The sequence below is a fragment of the Lemur catta genome, chromosome 4, assembly GCF_020740605.2.
Source record: "Lemur catta isolate mLemCat1 chromosome 4, mLemCat1.pri, whole genome shotgun sequence".
NCBI lineage: Eukaryota > Metazoa > Chordata > Mammalia > Primates > Lemuridae > Lemur > Lemur catta.
Window position 1 is genome coordinate 32,812,130 of NC_059131.1, and position 15,038 is coordinate 32,827,167.

The following is a 15,038-nucleotide window of genomic DNA, read 5'->3' on the forward strand; positions in this document are numbered from 1 at the left end:
TCATAATTCTTTATCATGCCTGTGGAAATGTACCCAGCTTCCATTTAGCAGCTGCTTTCCTTCTCCCTGTGAAGAATCCCTTGGCTCTCTAAGAACTTAGCTTAACTGTTCTTTCCATTTGGGGTCCAATAATTACAACATTTTGGTAGACTGGTATAATCCTATGTTTGTAAAACTAAACAATACCTAAAAGTATATATTTTGTTCACAAAAAAATCTATAAGGTAAAAATGATATTGCTTAAGATATTAAAAGAACATCAATGAATTAAAGAAAAATTCAGGGCTTCTACACAAAATGGAATCTCCTGTCCCCTTTCCAGCCTACTCTTAATCACCCTGGAGGTCTTATCAGAGACATCACTTCCTCAAAGAAACCTTCCCTGATCTCTTCAGACTAGGTATGGTCCCTTTGTCATATGCTTCCACTGTACTCAGTACGTCTTCCTTTGCAGCAACCAGTGTATCAGTAATTACTTCTTTGGTGTCTGTCATTTTCCCTGCTAGATGTAAGCCTCATGAGGCCAGGGACTGTATTAGTCTAGTTCACTCTAGTCAACTGCTTACCACCTTCACAATTTTTGCCATAACTGTGTACCAACTCTACTTGATTTTTTCTATAAATCAACTTTTTAACTCAGACATAAATAATACGTGAAATAAAGGGCCTGATGGGCTACTTATAAATTTTCTAATCCATGTTAAAATGAATACATAAGTACTTAAAAAAATCCATATATTCCCTAAAATCACTTGGGTCTTATTGTGGTATAAGGGAAGCCTTGGGAAACTATGCTAATGTAACCCCAACAACCATGCAGTATCTGGCAAACAGTACGCTTTCTGCAAACGTGAGCTGAAAGTGGAGATTACAAAGACCTACCTTGCTTTTGGCTTCTATACGCAAAACACGACTAGTCTTTGTGATCGGGTCTTCATGCCCAGTTTCCTCAAATAGTTTGTTTTCTGCAAACTTATATGTGTAATATTTTGGGGGACGTATCGGAGAACAAAGCTGAAAGGGGCAGTTCTTTGGGTCATAATTTGAATCCATTATGAATCCACAGGCCCAAGGAGGGAGCTAAAGAAATAAAACAGTTATTTTTACTCTTTATCTAGATATTAAGTATTATATTATTAATTAAATTTCTGAGTCCACTCCAAACAAGATGATGTGGACATCTAGTTTACTTTCTATCTATTACCACATTATGCCTCATTTAAGGATTACTTTATCACAACAAATATATTTCAAGTAAAAAACAAATAAAACTCGACATTAATGACCAATAAAATAAAAAATTATAGGAAAATGATTTAGCATGATTCTAGATTTATATGAAATAGCCTTTAACATAAAAGTTTATTTTGGGGTATAAGCTTGGGCAATAAAATAGCAAAATGGTTAAGAATAAGAGCAAATCAAATAGTAATTCTAGAACACAGCGACATCTCCAAGATCTCCATTCTCACAGAATATGAAATCTCTCACATGCGTGTGTTTTTAATAATTTGCCCACCAGTCCTTACCCTGCTGCCTGGACAGCTGCAGTGATGACAGTTATTATTCCGGAGCTACAAACGGGCTCAGCAGCACTAAAGCATTTACAATCTGTTTCTAACTTTAGCTCCCAGGCTAACCATTGTGCAGAACAAAACCTTTCCTGGCACATCTACTCTGAGAGACTCACGGCTATTATGCTTAAGATTCTTAACTTTAAGAAAAAAGGAAAGGAATCAAAATTTATTCTCTTAGAGCAGCAGGGTCCAGCTTCAAGCTTTCCACTAACATCTCTCTACACCTTTTAAAGAACTCTGGTAAGCAGGTTGACAGAGTGTTAGAAATGGTACTGAGAGTCAGAACATTAAAAGAAAATTGCCTTTCTTTTCCTGAGTAATTGTAGAAAGAGCAAATTCCTTAGAAAATCAGAGGCACAGCAACATGACTGGTGGGCACTACTGCAAAAGGGTAGATGGGGGATGTGTGCATAAAGAGTGCACTATTTCATCCGCAGAAACGACAGCCAAAGAGTTTATGTTCTCTGAGCAAATTTCTTCTAATTGACCCAAAGAATCTGTTTTCTTGAAACAATAATAAAGACACACATTTGCCGTGTCTCTCTGGGTTCCTAATTTATTTTCCTCAGACTGAATACTACTTTAAAGGACAATCTGTCTATTTAAATATAAGACATAACTAGAGAAAAAAAGTGTCAACATATAAATTGATAAATCTGGTAGCATAACTGCAAGCGAGCAAACTAAGACCTGAGAGGTTGAAGCATTGCTACAAACCTCATAAGCAGGCCTCAGAGTGAAGGTACAAGTTTCCTGAACCCACAAAGGCACATGTTTTTCTGCCCTTTGGTGAGACTTCAGGACAGTTTCCACGTGACCCACATCGTAAGCTGTCTTAGCTTTAGAACAAGGGGTTCCAATAAATCAAAAAGTCTTTTGGGTGTTTTTCCAAAACTAAGAGGACCAAGGTTAAAGTTTTAATCATAACAAAAACCATTTCAAGCATCTGGACTTTTAAAAGTTTGTCCAGTTGATGCATAAATGGTTATTAACTATCTTAAGGATATCTTAAGCCACATTTCCTATTGAGATAAACCTGCAGTGTATCTGTGTATACTAATGAATAGCACCTGAAAATAAGTTGGCCAGGTAATGCAGACATCCCTTAAACATTTGACAGAAACACATTTAGCTTTACCACTACCAGCAAACTACAGTCATTTCACTGGAAAAATGATTAATACATGCTGAAAGAAAATGGGTCTGGGGATGCAGACTCCTCTAAATAAAATTAATGTTAGCACAGAGCAAAAATGTCCCAATTTGCTTCAATTAAATATCATAACTTCTTTTTGTGGGGGAAAAAAAAGCTACCAGAAAATATTATAGTGACGATATGATGACCAAGGATAGGAGGCAAATATATGAAAGGTTTTACATTTCTACTGCTGAGACTGAGTTCAAAAAGATCTTTTAGTCAAGTGCCTACTAGGCAGAGATGTTCCATGTAAAAATACTTTATAATGCACTCCATGGTTTGGTTAAAGATTTTTGTCCTTTGTATATGGCACTGTCTATGGATGTTAATCAATGTTATCCAGGGTCATGAAAAAGGTCTGATCTATAAAATTCTCTTTAAGTAGCACCTGGACTATAATATAGTATTTGATGCCATTTGATGGTGACCTAGAACATTATAAAAGGTATCATAGGTACTATAGTTTGGGAAGAGTCAGGAAATGAAAAGATATAGCTGCAGTCTCCAGCCCCAGAGTTGCAGACCAGTATGAGTCCGTGGCCTGTTAGGGACCAGGCCACAGAGCTCCTCCTCACCTGCCCATGAAACTTAGGAACAAGGGGGTGAAGGAGTGCACAGCAAGAAGTGAGTTCTGGGTGAGGGAGTAAAGCTTCATCTATACAGCTGCTCCCCATCACTCGCATCACTGCTTGAGCCTCACCCTGCCCTGCCCCTGGGGCCTGTCTGTGGAAAAATTGTTTTCCATGAAACAGGTCCCTGTTTGGCATCAGGGGGTGACAAAAAGGTTGGGGACCGCTGAGATAGAGGGTATAGAATAAATTAAAGACATGATATTTGTTCTAATGGAAGTTAAAACCATGGAAACCAAGGCATATCTTTAAAATAGGAATACTTACTAAAAATGTAAAAGGTCGTATTTACTTAGAAGTCACATCATATTATAGCAGACTAAACTTTATATGACATTCCTAATTTTCTTGACATAGAATTTTGTTGTAATAAATGCATTGCTAGAAATTATGCATTCTCTCTCATCCCTATTCATATAGATTGCACTAAAGATAGATGCTCTGCCAGTGTTCCAATTAAAGATGTCTGAATTTGGGATCAATTAGCAAGTGAAAAGAAATACTCTGAATCCATCAGATGAAAACAATAATAAAATCCCTGAAGTCAAATCACCATTTTTGCTTTAGGATACTATACATAAGAGACTGGACATTACATTCGATAATTTGATTTTAGGGATTAACTAGAGAATTTCAGTTACTTTAGGCTCTCATTATTTCTTATTGAAACCAGTATAACAATCTCAAAACTAGTTTCCATGCCCCTTATCTTTTTGCTTCAGTCTACCCTAATATGGCTGCCAGATAACCATACCCAGTATAGCTCCACTCCCAAACCACTGCCCTGCTCGCAAACTTCAAATGTTTCCCCTTCATAATTTATGCATATATTCCTCATACTGACAGTCAAAAACCATCAAATCATATCTTTATCTCCCAGAAATGTATTCTGCTTCAATAAAATGGAATTATTAGCAGTTTCCTGAACATTTTCTGAATTTCTCCAGCACAGAGCTTCGTGTGATGGCTTTCTCATCCTGGAATACCATATTCCTCCCTCCCTGTCAAAATCCTATCTATCTTCATTGGTTTGTTTCAAAGTCAACCAACTTGACCAAAAGCTTTCTGAGCCTTTCTCTCTTTTGAGCCCCACAGCACATTTTATGTTTTTGATACTACTTATTTAAATCCACATTATCTTAATCTTTGTGTACTTGTCTAATCTTATGATAAACTGTATCTTCCTTAAGGCTAGATATTTTGTCCTATTATCTTTCCACTCCATAATGCCCAATACAGTATTTTGCATGTAGAAGTTCAATAAACAGTCACTAAGTTGACAGGAATTACACATTAACAGGAATTTTGACAATATTGGAGTTAGACAGGGATAAGGGGTCTACATTCCTTGCTGGTCAACTGGCTCAATAACTCTTCATATCAAGCACCATGAAGGCATTCCTCTTCCCTTCGTGCCTGCTACCTTAACTTACATGTGAATGCTACTTTAATACTGGACAATAAGGTTGCCAATTCAACCAATTTTAGCAAGTTCACTTGTGGAGGCAGATTATCTTTCCTGGCACCCACAGGCAGTATCAACCAGTCAGCCTGCCAGGCAGACTTGCCACCATCACAGTTCTGTGCTGCTGTGGAGACCACTGCCACCCCCACATTGAAAGAAACCAAAGCTGACCCCCTCCCCTCCCCCATGGGTAAGAAAACTGGCAAAGAGAAGATGATGTAGCCACAAGCATGCAGTGGCCAAAACACAAAGGATATGACTACTATCCCTAGTGGGGATATGGGATGGGGAACCTTAGCAGTAGGTGGTTACGCTCTAGTTGCCAAGTTGGCCTGACCTACTGCTACACCTAAAATTGTAGAGATACATAAAAAGAGAAATATAATGGCATTTTACTTCTGGAGTCCATGCTGTAAGAGAGTGTTTTAAGTAAAACTGCATTAAAAGCAAGGTCCTCCAAGTGACTCTAAAATAAACTTCCTAAACCTGATAAAGCATGAGCAAGTATGCTAAATTCCATTTAAATTAAGTTCCTTTTAAGAAAAAGAACACTGCTATTATTCGAAATTTAATGTTCTGTTAAGCAAAACTGCACATGTATTTTGTAACAGTATTATCTTTTGAAAATTAAACATACCTTTAGAGACCGAACTGAATCATCTGCCAGACCAATCACATTAACATAAAGCAGATTGCTGTGCTTCAGAAATAGAACACAGTGATCCTTAAACATGTCCATGTCTATAACTTTGGTATTTCTCTTCATTGTGAAAAACAAATCCCAATTCATAATTGCAGGGGTATCAGCGGCTGTTCTCATTAGCTGTACAGAACAAAGTTAGAAGAGATCTAGGTAACAAAACATGAAGGCAATAGCATCCAGAGATGAAATCACTGAAAACCAGACTATACTAGTCTTCACTATTTCATGAACAGCTGAAGGAACTAACTGCATTCAGGGATAAAGTGTGACTATCATCACATGAATGAGCCCAGGCTAGCCTGCTGGATGATAAGACACCGGATGATTGACAGCCAACCACTGGACATTTAAGTGAGGGCAATGACAGTGAGCTGACTATGGATGCTTGAGTGAGCCTAACTGACACCAGCAGAACTGCCTAGCTGAGATCAATCCAAATTGCCAACTCACCAAAATCACAAGTTTATAAAACCGTTCTTTTAAGCCACGAAGTTTGGCTTTGATACATATAATCAGGATGGAATATGTTTTATTTACTAACCTCTTAGACACAATTAAAATACGTAGAGGCATTAGTGCTAAGAGAAGAGAAATGGGATTGGTATGCACACGAAGCTAGCATCAATTTCTATACTTTAATAAAAGCCTACAAAACAACGAATGCTTAGAGCACGAAATGCTGTTGATGGAAGTGTGACAGGTCTTACCCAAATGGGGACAAGGAGAATTCAGGATTACCTTGAATTCTGTGGGCTCTCCAACATTAGTGAGAATGTATAATTCATCATCTCTGTGTTCAACATAATAAAGGACCCCACGTATTCGCTTCTGGATAAGTACTGGTGGGTCCCAAGGGCTCAGGCCATCGATTAACCACACTTCAGAAGTGGTCTTGTTCATAATATTCATGGTGAGGAAGCGACTGTCTTTTGTAAGATAAAGGAAAATAAAGTAGCTAGATAGAGAGAGAGAGAGAGAAAGGCCGTAAATTTCAGTTGTATGCTACCTTGTTAATGACATTATCTCAGAGGTAGTCAGTAAACACGTTAATTTTTTTCTTTTTTTTTTGGTTGTACAGCCCAGCAAGCTGAGAAAGTAAACATGTTAATTTATAATGCAGAAAGAAAAAAATAATTGCTTAGTGAATATTGTTTGTAAATTTAACAACTGGCTATTATTTTCCTTATTTCCACCACAGAGGCAAAATCATTTATTTCTAACATTTTATGATGTTTCTCAAACATACAGAAAAGTTGAAAGAACTGTAAAGTGAACACATGTATACCCACCATCTAGATTCTATCATTGCTAATATTTTATTGTATTTCCTTTACCACATATCTATGCATTCATTAATTTATCTTTATGTGGATGCATTTCAAGGTATACTACAGACATCATCTCTCACTTTATCACATTAATACATAATGTGGCTTTTTGCTGAGAGAAGAAATAAACTTTCCAGAGGAGATATGAAATAATAGGGAAGAAAAGGGACACAAAGCTTCCTCTTGTTTTGTTCTTTTTTTGTAGGTGTATTGGATTTTTTTCCCCCTTTCTCCCAGTTTTACAACAAAATAGAACAATGTGAGGAAAAACCCTCACAATATCACTAACTTAACACATTTAAAAGATGAACCATTTTACTTTTTCTACCTTTCCTTCTAAGGTTTATTTACATTTCATGAATGTCTTTAAAAAGAAGTAATTATAATACAGATACAGTTTTTGATTCTGCATTTCTTATTTCACATAATAGCAGTATTCCCCCTTATATTGGTTAAAAATCTTTATGATTATTATTTTTAATGGCTACCTAATATTACATCAGGTTGAATGGTCATAATTCTTAAAAATTCAGATTTTAATGTTTCATTATAATAAAGAATATAACCTTCCTTGACTTTTAAAATTATTTCCTTAGGACAAATTCTCAGGAATGGAAATACTAATTTAATGAGTAAGAGTATTTTTCTGACTTGATAAATATAACCAAATAATACCCTAAGAACATGGTACTACTTCATACTGACATACTGGGTGGCTTTAAATGTTATATTTACATTTTTCCTTATAAAAGTAATCTATACTGAAGATTCTGAAAACTGTCAAGAAGCACGATAACCCTGAATCTTTGCCCAGAGATAAGCACCGCTTATATTTTGGTAAAATTTCTTCTGTATTAGATCACATTACCATGTTTATTTGCCAACTGTATTTCTTTTGTGAAATGTCTGTGTCCATTTTAAACTTGGAATGTGTTTAAATTATTCGTATATAAATAGCTCTTTACAAATTAAAGGTATTAATTTGTCTTTTTGTTGAAAATACTTTTCTCCATTATGCTGTCTAGATTTTAATTTATTTGCTTAGCATAGAAGAAACGGCTTATCCAAGATTAACCAGACAATATGTGGAAGAAATGACTAGAACCACTTGCCAGACAGAATAGAAGGAGTCATTCCAGGCTAATTCCATTTTTTACATGAGGATTTAGGTTCTTCCACAAAGGACTGAAGAGTTAGCTATACAATTTCATTTAATTCTTTAACTGTCTGTGGACTTCAACAGACAAATTTCTAAAAAAGTTAAAGCTATACCTCCCAAATTCCTCTTACTTGAACTTTTTAAACTGTCAAGTGTATGGTCTGGCTTAATACATTCAAGGTTACGCCGAGCCTGCCTCACTGGGGTCTCTGGGGTTTGGATCCCCGGAGTCCTCAGTGACCAGGCTGCCTCCCAGGCTTTCCTAAGTTAGCTCTGTTCCTGGTACCTGGTGGTAGGACCACCCTATAAATTGTACACTGAATAGCATTTGCACCAGAAAAAAATATTTTTTTGGGGGGGGAGGGTTGTTTTTTGGTAACTTAAAAATTACGTCTTTTAATTCTGTCTAGATCTTTCCCTTCAGAATCTATATAGTACTGCTTTCCTAATAATGTGTTAATTAAATGGCTCTGGAAATATTTGAAAATGGAAGAACTGATATTCAAAATGTACCAATCTTTAAGAACAGAATAGCAGGCATTTTCCCAAGACAAGATTTTTGGAGGCACTCTAATATCAAAATAGAAAACTAGCACCGAACAACCAAATCTACTGAAGTACTGGAAACAAAGTAGATGAAGAACCTGGCAGGTGGGGGCTTTTTCTGGCCACATTTGTCACAATATCTTTTTCAAAATCAGGTACCCAGAACTTTTAAAATAAATTATAAAGTCAGTTGGTGAACTTTACCTATGGATTAGTTCTATGGGCTGGAATAATAATGTAATTTCTCTACCTCTATTTTTAAACATAAACTGAAGATTGTACAAGATTTTCTTTAAGGCCTTTTTCATCTCTGAGATTTTTATGAAATGAAGGGTTAGTTTTCAAGTTTTGGGTACCAACGTCACCATCATAGATTTAAGATTAAATTCCATTTTTTTCTTATAAAATTCATTCAGACATTGTCTAAACTACACTGTTAAATGACGTATGAAGTGACAGGACCTTCATAATAAGGCAAAATTTGTTTTTCATATATCATTTGGAAAAGTATATCTGGGTAAGACTCAAGCGATTTTGTAGGATAAATTTGTCATCATTTCCTCCCATGTCTGGTTAAGTGGCTATGAGCCCGATAATTTATAAGAAATTAGAGAAAATTAGCTTTAAGGAAGAGTTACCAAAGAGTACTGGGAAACGTAAATTTCAAAGGCCCATAGACATCATGGCTCAAAGCAAAGCAATTTAAAATTCAGATAATCCATATGAAATGAGTAGTGAGTGAATTCTGTGCAAATGACAATATAGTATTTTAGTTATGACTTATGAGAGATTTATAATTGCTATACGGCAGCTCTATTAAATGTTTTAACAATTCTTCTCATGCATCATACTCCAGAAAGAATATTAATAACTCAGCATTTGCAGTCTAATAATGTTATTTGTATTTACTCTGGAGTATGAATATAATCAGACTCCAAATTTGCATATAAACAACTAATAAAAGATTGATCATCATAGCCTTATTATATCTGGTTCCAACAAAAGTCAACATTTTAAGTCGATCAAGATCAGCACTTTAAATAACTGGAGAAATTATTCTAGAGAAAAAGATTTAATTGAATCATTCTAGTACCTTGGGTCTTTTTCTGTGTAAAAACGTTCATTACGTTTGTTATCACCAAAAGTGGCTCGATATACATCATGACAGCGAAGGTTCCTCTGGAAGGTGTAGAATAAAACATCTTCATCTTCTTCATCCTTTACCCATTCTGAAAGAAAATAATTAAAGACTTATACATAGCTATCAGCATACAGGTAAAAAAAAAGGCACAGCACATTCTAATTTTGAGTGCCAAAGAGAAAAGATGTGCACAAGTCTATCCCTTAGAAATCTAACATAGGTATCACTGTATCTAACCTGTGTTATGTATAAGCCAGAGAACCTTCTACAGAACAAAACAATACTACCTCAGTTCTAAGTTTTTAAGTAGTTATCAGTCTTAGTGCACTCAAGTTTCTAAATAAGATTTAAATGTTCAATATTTAAGAATGATGTTAGTAAAGTCACATTTGCTTTCAGGAGATGACTTATATTTAAATCTACAACTTGAAACTTTAAGTCTAAAAAGATATTGTATCTTTCTCTCATGCCTGAATCTTTTCTGTCTGCCTTCAAGCCACAGGATATCTCCAACCACTAAGTACATTTTAACACTGATTCTTGATCTCACTAGAAGCTGTAAACAGAAGTTTGCACACAATTACATGACTGCCACCTTGTTGACAGTGATTGTAAGTCAAAATTTTAGAGGTTAAAATGTACAAAATGTCTAGGGGTAGTTTGTATAGGGTATACAAAGATAGGGTATAATTTCAATACATTGCTAACGTACTTAAATAATGGGGAAAATGATGGCAGAAAATAAAAAGTATGAACATATCTGTACCACTCAATGATAAATGATAAAATTTAAGGTTAGTTCTATTATTAAAAAATGTCACAGCTTCCACTGATAAATAAGTTCATTCAACACATTTTAAAGTTCTTTAGCAGTGACTTTGGGCAATTTGCTGTAATAACTCTTTTTTTTTTTTTTTATTTTTTTTTTTATTTCAGCTCATCATGGGGGTACATAAGTTCAGGTCATATACATTGTCCCTGTCCCGCCCATCCCCCCGAGTCAGAGTCCCAAGCGCGTCCGCTCCCACTCTCCAGACAGTGCGCCTGGCACTCGCCATGTATTCATACCTCGATCCCCTCCCCCCCCACCTCCCCGGGTCTGCACCCTCAAGCATGACCATTCCCCAGAGGGCGCGCAATGCACTCGTCATGTAGGCATACACCCATCCCCTCCCCCCACCCCCCCATCCCAGTCTGATATCCAATTGGTATCCTTCCCTGATGTACATTTAGGTGATGATCAGGGAAACCAGTTTTCTGGTGAGTACATGTGATGCTTGTTTTTCCATTCTTTGGATACTTCACTTAGTATAATGGGTTCCAGCTCTCTCCAGGAGAACCAAAGAGATGTCGTATCATCGTTATTTCTTATAGCTGAGTAGTACTCCATGGTATACATATACCACAGTTTACTAATCCATTCGTGGATCAATGGGCACTTGGGTTGTTTCCACATCTTTGCGATTGTGAATTGTGCTGCTATAAACATTCGGGTACAGGTGTCTTTGTTAAAGAATGACTTTTGTTCTTCTGGGTATATGCCCAATAATGGAATTGCTGGATCAAATGGTAGGTCTACTTGAATCTGTTTAAGGTATCTCCATATTGCTTTCCATAGGGGTTGCACTAGTTTGCATTCCCACCAGCAGTGTATGAGTGTTCCTGTCTGTCCGCATCCACGCCAACACGTGTTGTTTTGGGATTTTTTGATAAAGGCCATTCTCACCGGAGTTAAGTGGTATCTCATTGTGGTTTTGATTTGCATTTCCCTGATGATTAGGGATGTTGAGCATTTTTTGATACGTTTTTTGGCCATTCTTATGTCTTCTTTTGAAAAATTTCTATTCATGTCCTTTGCCCATTTTTTGATAGGATTGTTTGATTTTTTCTTGCTGATTTTCCTGAGTTCTAAATAGATTCTTGTTATCAGTCTTTTATCTGATGTGTAGTATGCGAAAATTTTTTCCCATTCTGTAGGCTGTCTGTTTATTTTCGTGACTGTTTCTTTGGCTGTGCAGAAGCTTTTTAATTTAATCAGGTCCCATTCGTTTATTTTTGTTGTTGCTGCAATTGCCTTAGGGGTTTTCTTCATAAATTCTTTGCCTAGACCAACGTTTGTGAGAGTCTTTCCTACATTTTCTTCTAGAATTCTAATCGTTTCCCATTTAAGGTTTAAATCTGTTATCCACCGTGATTTGATTTTTGTGAGAGGTGAAATCTGTGGGTCCTGTTTCAGTCTTCTACATGTGGCTATCCAGTTTTCCCAGCACCATTTATTGAATAGGGACTCTTGTCCCCAGAGTATGTTTTTGTCTATTTTGTCAAAGATTAGATGATTATATGAGGATGGTTTTATATTTGGGTTTTCTGTTCTGTTCCACTGGTCTGTGTCCCTGCCCTTGTGCCAATACCAAGCAGTTTTAAGCACCACAGCTTTGTAGTATAGTTTGAAGTCTGCCAAATCAATACCTCCCATTTTGTTTTTATTGCTTAAGATTGCTTTTGCTATACGGGGTCTTCTCTGTTTCCATACAAAGTGTATAATTATTTTTTCTAAATCTGTGAAAAATGATGTTGGTAATTTAATAGGAATTGCATTGAATCTATAGATTACTTTGGGTAGTATAGACATTTTAACGATGTTAATTCTTCCAATCCATGAGCATGGTATGGATTTCCACTTATTTACGTGTTCTGCAATTTCCTTCCTTAGCGTTTCATAGTTCTCTTTATAGAGGTCCTTTACCTCTTTAGTTAAATATATTCCTAGATATTTTATTTTCTTTGTTGCTATTTTGAAAGGTATTGAGTCCTTAATTTGGTTCTCCAATTGAATGGTATTGGCATATATGAATGCCTCTGATTTGTGTGTATTGACTTTGTAACCTGAGACATTACTGAATTCGTTAATTAATTCCAGGAGTCTCTTGGTTGAGTCCTTGGGGTTTTCCAGATACAACATCATATCATCAGCGAAGAGTGAGAGTTTGATCTCTTCTGTCCCTATTTGGACACCTTTGATTCTGCTCTCTTGTCTGATAGCTCTCGCAAGGACTTCCAATACAATGTTGAAAAGTAATGGGGACAGTGGGCAGCCTTGTCTGGTTCCAGTTCTGAGTGGGAATGCTTTCAATTTTTCCCCATTCAGTATGATGTTGGCTGTGGGTTTGTCATATATGGCTTGTATTATTTTTAGGTAGGTCCCATTTATGCCTATGTTGTTAAGTGTTTTTATCATAAAAGGGTGTTGAATTTTGTCAAATGCTTTTTCTGCATCTATTGAGAGGATCATATGGTCTTTATTTTTGCTTCTATTTATGTGGTTAATTACATTGATAGATTTTCGTATGTTGAACCACCCCTGCATCTCTGGGATGAAGCCTACTTGGTCGTGATGAATTATTTTTTTAATCAGCACTTGGATACGATTTGCTAGGATTTTATTGAGAATTTTTGCATCTACGTTCATGAGAGAAATTGGTCTGTAGTTTTCTTTTTTTGTTGCATCCTTTCCTGGTTTTGGTATCAATGTTATATTGGCTTGGTAGAATGTGTTGGGGAGAATTCCATCCTTCTCAATATTGAAGAATAGTTTATGTAGGATGGGCACCAGTTCATCTTTGTATGTATGGTAAAATTCAGGTGTGAACCCATCTGGACCAGGGCTTTTCTTTTTGGGAAGGTTTTTTATTGCTGTTTCAATTTCAGTTCTTGATATTGGTCTATTCAGGAATTCTATTTCTTCCTGATTGAGCTTGGGAAGGCTGTGTGTTTCTAAAAATTTGTCCATTTCCTCCTCATTTTCCAATTTGTGTGCATAAAGATTTTTGTAATATTCATAGATAATGTCATGTATCTCTGTGGCTTCGGTTGTGATTTCTCCTTTCATGTTCCTGATGGAAGTTATTAAAGATTTTTCTTTTCTGCTCTTGGTTAGTCTAGCCAGTGGTGTGTCTATTTTATTTATCTTTTCAAAGAACCAACTTTTTGTTTTATTAATTTCCCTTATAGTATTTTTGTTGTCTTTTTCATTTAATTCTGATTTGATCTTAACAATTTCTCGCCTTCTGCTGGGTTTGGGGTCAGTCTGTTCTTCTTTCTCCAGCTCTTTGAGTCTATTCATTAAGTTGTCTATTTGTAAGTTGTCTGTCTTTTTGAAATAAGCATTTATGGAAATGAATTTTCCTCTCAGGACTGCTTTAGCTGCATCCCATAGATTTTGATAAGTTGTGTCACCTTTGTCGTTTAATTCAAAGAATGTTTTGATTTCTGACTTAATTTCTTCCTTTACAAAATTGTTATTCAGAAGAAGGTTGTTTAGCTTCCATGACCTTGAGTAGGAATGAGAGTTCCTGTTAGGGTTCATTATTACTTTTATTCCATTGTGGTCTGAGAAGATGCAGGGTATGATTTCTATTTTTTTAATTTTTTTAAGACTTGCTTTATGGCCTAGGATATGGTCAATCTTAGAGAATGTTCCGTGAGCCGATGAGAAGAATGTATATTCAGTGGATTTAGGGTAGAATGTCCTGTAGATGTCAGTCAGGCCCATTTGTTCTAGCCTTCTGTTTAAGTCTACTATGTCTTTGCTTATTTTCTGCTTGGAGGATCTGTCCTGTGCTGTCAGTGGGGTGTTAAAGTCTCCAACTATTAAAGTGTTGTTGTCTATCATTTGGTTTAGATCGAGTAGGATTTGCTTTATGAATCTGGGTGCACCTAGATTGGGTGTATATATATTAAGTATGGTTATGTCTTCTTGTTGAATTGTGCCTTTCACCAGTATGTAGTAACCGTCTTTGTCTTTTATTACTTTTGTTGGTTTAAAGACTAAGTTATTGGAAATTAAAACTGCCACACCAGCTTTCTTTTGGCTACCATTTGCTTGAAATATCAAGTTCCATCCTTTTATTTTCAGTCTAAATGCATCTTTGCCGGTTAAGTGTGTTTCCTGAAGGCAGCAGATACTTGGTTTGTGTTTTTTTATCCATTGGCCCAGTCTATGTCTCTTGAGTGGGGAATTCAGGCCATTGACATTTAGTGAGAGAACTGATAATTGGGACAGATTTCTGTTTATCTTATTGGGTAGAACTTCTTTTCTATGTTTTCTCTCTTGAGCCATTGTGGTGGCTAGAATTTGATCTTTAGTTCTTGGGTGGCTTTACATTCGTGGGCCTTTGTTGTGATGATCCGTGTGTAACTCTCTTTTGAGTACTTCTTGGAGGGGTGGTCTTGTCTTGGTGAATTCCCTCAGTCCTTGTTTATCTGAGAATGTCTTAATTTCTCCTTCATATA

At 36.2% G+C, this 15,038-nt stretch overlaps 1 protein-coding gene across 3 annotated transcripts in view; it reads right to left on the reverse strand.

The window, feature by feature from the left end:
- Nucleotides 1-15,038, reverse strand: part of PREPL (prolyl endopeptidase like) — a 45,930-nt gene that overhangs the window by 10,847 nt on the left and 20,045 nt on the right. For all 3 annotated transcript variants that reach the window (XR_006734691.1, XM_045549515.1, XM_045549514.1), the window contains 4 exons: nt 9,699-9,834; nt 6,311-6,527; nt 5,507-5,692; nt 883-1,080 (listed from right to left, as the gene is read on the reverse strand). Coding sequence is in view for 2 of the 3 variants with exons in the window: in XM_045549515.1 (XP_045405471.1) it covers nt 883-1,080; nt 5,507-5,692; nt 6,311-6,527; nt 9,699-9,834 (737 nt within the window). In the remaining variant the exon portion in view is untranslated. The remainder of the gene's footprint in view (nt 1-882; nt 1,081-5,506; nt 5,693-6,310; nt 6,528-9,698; nt 9,835-15,038) is intronic.